This window comes from Mesitornis unicolor, unplaced genomic scaffold (genome assembly GCF_000695765.1).
Source record: "Mesitornis unicolor isolate BGI_N332 unplaced genomic scaffold, ASM69576v1 scaffold38855, whole genome shotgun sequence".
In the NCBI taxonomy this organism is placed as follows: domain Eukaryota; kingdom Metazoa; phylum Chordata; class Aves; order Mesitornithiformes; family Mesitornithidae; genus Mesitornis; species Mesitornis unicolor.
This window is the reverse complement of record NW_010188309.1, coordinates 1,568-7,167: the sequence shown is the minus strand read 5'-3', so window position 1 is coordinate 7,167 and position 5,600 is coordinate 1,568. Positions and strand designations below refer to the sequence as shown.

At 42.5% G+C, this 5,600-nt stretch overlaps 1 protein-coding gene across 1 annotated transcript; it reads left to right on the top strand.

Annotated features, from left to right (window-relative positions):
- The first annotated feature begins 699 nt into the window (after positions 1–699).
- On the top strand, positions 700–5,077 carry HSDL1 (hydroxysteroid dehydrogenase like 1). The gene is made up of 4 exons (XM_010185716.1): positions 700–925; positions 1,551–1,996; positions 3,892–4,119; positions 4,976–5,077. Exons 1-4 carry the CDS (start codon positions 706–708, stop codon positions 5,075–5,077), a joined length of 996 nt encoding a protein of 331 aa, XP_010184018.1. The 5' UTR covers positions 700–705.
- Positions 5,078–5,600: the final 523 nt, after the last annotated feature.

Below are 5,600 nucleotides of genomic sequence, written 5' to 3'. Positions count from 1 at the left end.
CGAGCGTTCGGTTCTGCTGGGCGAGGGGAGTCAGCTGCCGGCTCCGGTTGTAGACCGGGTTGGGTTTTGTGTTTGTTTTAAGGAAAGACTTTGTACTAAAAGTCTTGTGAGGCACAGCAGGCTTTCTGCTGAGAGCCAGCGTGACAGTAATACACGGCTGTGCCCCGTGGCTCAAGGATTTTCAAACCATAACGACACGACAGATGCAGTGCAGTTGCTGGGAACAGGTTAGCTCTTGGTGGTAATGCCAGGGACTGAAATAATGCTTGGTGTCTGGGCTTCCTTTGTGTAGCTTTCTGTGCTTGGAAGAGGCTGCTGTGTCTTTTGTGCTCAGCTCTCTCCTGCTGGTTTTCCTTGCTGCTTTTGTAGGTCGATCTCAGTCTTCCAAAACCTAGTTTTTACACAGGAGCTTGCCTTATCTGCATGGACTTGAATTGTTTTTGTGGCATCATTGATCAGTGTCATTGCAGTATAACTGATGACTAGCTAAATCCTTGAACAAGCGCTAACCCAGCAAGGATGATGGTAGGTGACCCAAACTTTAGTAGGGCTTTTCTTGTGGCTTTTCCGCATGAAAATGGTGCTCAGATTGTAACGTGCTGAATCTCAGAGGTTGTCCATTCAGTCTGAAAAGTTTATGTGGCCCAAGAGGCGACTGTAATTGCTTGTGTCTCTTTTTATTTTTTCCCCAGGCTTGTGATCACCATGGCTGCCGTGGATCGTTTCTCCCTCTTGTACAGAGAGATCAGTCGTTCCTGCAATTTTTACATCGAAGCCCTGGCTATAGTTGGAGCTTGGTACACGGTCAGAAAGTGTGTGTCTCTGGCGTTTGACACTTACAGCATGCTTAGGGTGCATTTAATTCCAAGGCTGAGCGGCAAGGTTGATCTCGTCAAGCGGTATGGAGAATGGGCAGTGGTCACTGGTAAGAGATGGAAGCTGAATGTCTGCTTATGTTGATGTAACACACTGTGTCAGTACTGTAAGACTCACTAGCTTATATTGTTGGGTGAGCTTTACGTCACAAGCTGGGGCCTGTATTATCTCAGGTTGTCGGTTAATCTGCTTGAGCAGTGACAGTTGTTTGGTGCCTTACTAAATTCAGTTCCTCAGGAGAAGGGCAAGCTCGCTGTGTTGGCTGACTGCTGGGAGAGAATCACAGAGCAGTTTTTCTCCAAAATTGCAAGGTACACCTGGAACGCATCCGAGGGTAGACCAAGATGCAGACAAGGTCCTTTTTTTGCTATGGGCTTTTCATGTGTGCTCAAGCTCTTCAAGGAGCTTTAAGTCATTTACCTCTGACAGCATCCCTTTTCACTAAGGTTCTACTCTAAGCTCTCTGTTGTCACAGCAAAGATGAAATTGTATGGGGTGGGATTGGAGAACGTTGCTCCTGACAATGTTGTCTTTAATGTTGTGGCTTTGAGATGAGCGTATTCAGTGCTGTGTGATCTTCAAAGAAGGGATTAAAGCTCTAACTGAAAGAAATGTCAAAACAGAAGGCTGGGGCTGCTCTGATTTTTACCTTGTTTTCTTATTTTCTATTGCAGGTAGCACAGAAGGTATTGGGAAGGCATATGCTGAAGAACTGGCAAAGCATGGTGTCAATGTCATCTTAATCAGCCAAAACAAAGAGAAGCTGGAGGCTGTATGTAGGAGCATATCTGAAACCTATAAAGTGGAAACAGATTTTGTAGTAGCTGACTTCAGCAAGGGCCGTGAGCCTTACCCAGCCATTAAGGAGGCTCTGAAAGACAGAGAAATTGGGATTTTGGTGAATAACGTAGGCATGTTTTATTCCTACCCGGACTATTTTACCAACCTGTCTGAGGATATGCTGTGGGACATAATCAACATAAATATTGCCTCTGCTAACATGATGGCGCATATTGTGCTGCCAGGCATGGTAAAGAAGAAGAAGGGGGCAATTGTGAATCTTTCTTCTGCGTGCTGTTGCCAGCCAACACCAATGTTGACAGCCTATGCAGCCTCTAAAGTAAGTTGGGGTGCGATGTTTAATGGTATGCACTGAAAAGTAGATGTGTTGTAGGCTGGTTGTGATTTGTTTGGGTTTTTTAAAACACATTCAGCAGGGCTATCAAAATACTTGAAAGTCTTCTGGAGATTTGTTTAAATATCAAAGGAGAATGTCATGTGTATTATGCAGTAAACTCTATCCTCCCTAGTACTGGCTTTGAACCAATGGAATTGGTTCAGGAATGATGCCCAAAACAAAGGGGCAGTTCTGTGACCCACTGAAAGGTCAGGAACTTTATTTCTTCAGCTGAAATGTGCAGGTATATCAAGCTGCTTAGCAGTATTTGGTAGCAAGAGGGGCTATACTGGTGCTCGAGCCACCACTGTGACAAGGGCTGTGGACAAATCAAGCCACTGCTTCACGTAACACCCAGGGGCAGAGGGCTTCTTACACTACGGTCTGTACCATATTTGAGGAGAAGTGGTAAGAGCTCCCCACCCCCAATTATTCTTCCTGAGGAGATCCAGTCAATAATGAATAGAATGAGGCACCTGGGTGATGCTGGAAGTATGAGCGCGTGTGGGGATGTGGATTTACGCTGGATGACTTGCTGCTGAATCCACAAAAGCAAGTGACATTGCAGAAGGATCTTGGCTTAATCCAGTGTCTAAGCACAAGTGGCTTTGGCTCCCAGCTGCCGGTGGCTCCCCTCTGCTGTAGCCTAACCCTGTGCAGCCTTGCTCCTGGCATAGCTCTTGTGAGTACTTCCTTTTGCCTGGAGCAAAACCAGCTCTTACTGCCCCAAGGTATAAAACTCCTTGCAGATTTTCTTCGGTGTGGAAATTGGCTTAGGATTCCTGTTCTGTTTGATCTCCCCTATGGTTATGCCAAGTATAGAACTGCACTCTGAACTTAAGGAATTAAAAGGCCTGAATGAAAAAGAACAAAACTAAGTGTAGCAGAGTTTCTTCCTTCCTCTGGCATCTTTAATCCAAATCCTAGATCAGCAATCCAGTTTAAAGCCTGGCCTCAGAACAGTTACCTTGACACAGAAGTGGGACCTGCACTAAGCACCTTTGTTCGTTAACGGTGTAAAGTGTTTGAAGCAGTTGGTTGGTTTTGTGTGTTTTCCTAAAGGAGGTGTAAGAGCATTTGCAGAAGATGCTCTCCCAACAGCTTGTTGGGAATGGCACTTTTGTGAAGTGGTTTGGGAGTTGAAACTGTTCACTCATCACCTGAATCTAAAACGCTCTTTCCTGGGGCAGCTGCTGTGCAACACAGCAATAGCTTCAGCGTGGCCTCAGTGTTACTGCCTCAGTAAGTGCTCATTTTCATGTCTCTTTGATTCCAGCAATCCTAGTTATCAGACTTGTGCTTTTTTATGTTACTCTGTAAAAGCAGAACGAACTAAAGGAGGTAATACAGATGCACATAAACAAATGCATGTTTGATTTCACACAAGGGAGTCCCAGCTTCTGGAGAAGATCAGTTCAATATGAAATTTACCTGTAACTGTATTAACTGTATAATAGTGTGTATTGTTAGCTTTGGAGTGTCCTCTGCAGTGCCCCCAGCCTAAACAAGGTGTTTGTTTTAGATGAAATAAATGTTTCTGTATTGTTTTTAAGCAGAAATTGTAAGATTGTTTGTTAAATTCACATCAGAGAGTTAAGCAGTCGCTTTGTCCTGCAATTTACTGTACTGCTGCAGGTTTTTAGCAAACAAATAACAAATAGAAATGCTGGTCATGCTTTAGAAATAAGTATTTTTATACTGTTTATTCAAGGTTTTTATTTTTCTAGCTGATGTATATAAAATATGCTACAGCTTTTCTGTAATTTTAATAAAACTTTGCCCTAACACTCGATTTGTTTGTTTTAAAAATATGTCTCTTTCTGCTTTTGTCTTTCTAGAAATACTTGGACTATTTCAGTAGATCACTACATTATGAGTATGCCTCGAAAGGAATTTTTGTCCAGAGTTTAAGCCCATTTCTAGTTACTACAAAAATGGTAGCGTGCAGCAGCCTTTTAACAAAGAGATCTGTCTTTATTCCTTCTGCTGAAGAATATGCAAGTCATGCTGTTTCTACTCTTGGGTTATCCATAAGGACTACTGGTTACTGGAAGCACGCAATACAGGTAACAAAATTCATTGAGCTATTTCCTGTTTGTCAGTAGAAGCAAATAAGCTCTTTACTTTCTTAGGTGTCTGAATGAGAACTACGCTTACATTCTGAAAGAAATGCAACGTATATTGTAGGAATTAAAGGCATTGTGCCCTATTTTCTCACTAATTCTGCTCTAGAAAATTATGCTCAGGCATGCTTATGTTTAGAATGAGAGCGTGAATCCGATTCCCACTTGAAATGCGCGGCAGAAATGGGAAAGAGGCAACTTTTAATTCAAAAGTACAGAACATCTCGTTTTATTTGGTACGTTGCTGCCTAGGCAAGCATTTCACTGCCTTCTGTGAAAAGAAGTAACTTTTTTCAGTCTTACTGAGCAAATTTCTACGTTGGGGAAGAGTGAATAGGGAGGGTGGAACAACAGCAGAAAAAAGAAAAAGCCCACATTTTTATCCTAAGCTGCCTGGATGCAGGTCCTCTGTATGATAAGTTTTCATTTTTAGGGGGCAGGCTGTGGGCTCCAAAGTAATTTTATGAAAGTTGGTCACATCTCACTTGTCCTATTTAATGGCTTTCTATAGCGTTAAGTCAAGTAGCAGGAATTGGAGAAGTGGGGATTAGTCCAAAAGCAATAAAAGAGATTGGAAGGGTTCTGGAAAGATGAAGCAATTAAATATTCATCTGTGTGCGCTACTTCCAAAATGTCTAAATATATTTCTTTTCAGGGGGTTGAATTTAAGGCTTAGTTGCTGCTGTTTGAGCAGATTTTGTCTTGCTTTAGTGGTCATTTGAGAAACTGATTGTATACTTTAATGGAACATGCCTTCATCTGTCCCTTCCTTTCTTCATTTTCTTTTCTTGTGTCACAGGTCATGTTGGGCGAGCGCCTACCTGAACGGATCTGGGTATGGCTTGCAATGTACATTTGTGGAACAGTACGCAAGGAAGCTACAACATGCCAAGTGAAGTAGGAATATCAACTGTCCTGTGTAACGGGTACTAAATCCTGCTCAGAGTGCTGCAAAGATGTTTAGTGAGCCCTGCTGGACTTCCTGTAACTTATCCGTACCTTGCTAAACACCCTACGTGTAACCTAGAGGTCAGAAGTCTGGATCCTCTCTGTATCCTTGCATTAAATAGCTCCTCCTCTGCTTTCTTCTGTGACAAAGAGCTGATCTTGTTGAGGTTAATCTCCACTCACGTTCTCTTCAATGTAATAGGGCAGGAGCGGATATAGTTTTAGTTCTGACAGTAAATGACTGTCTCATGCCTAGTGCTACATGATGTCAGCTTGTAAAGGTGACAGAATTTGAGAGTTCTCCAGATCTGTCAGAAATGGGCCCCCCAGACCTCATGCTGATTAAAAAGACAATCCCAGTCAACTGTGTGAAGTTTCTTTATTATGTAGTTTTATGTAACTTTTCTGGTTTGTATGTTTTAAGTGCAAATGTTGTTGCTTTTGAATGATGTTATTTAAGGAACTTCTCAAAATTA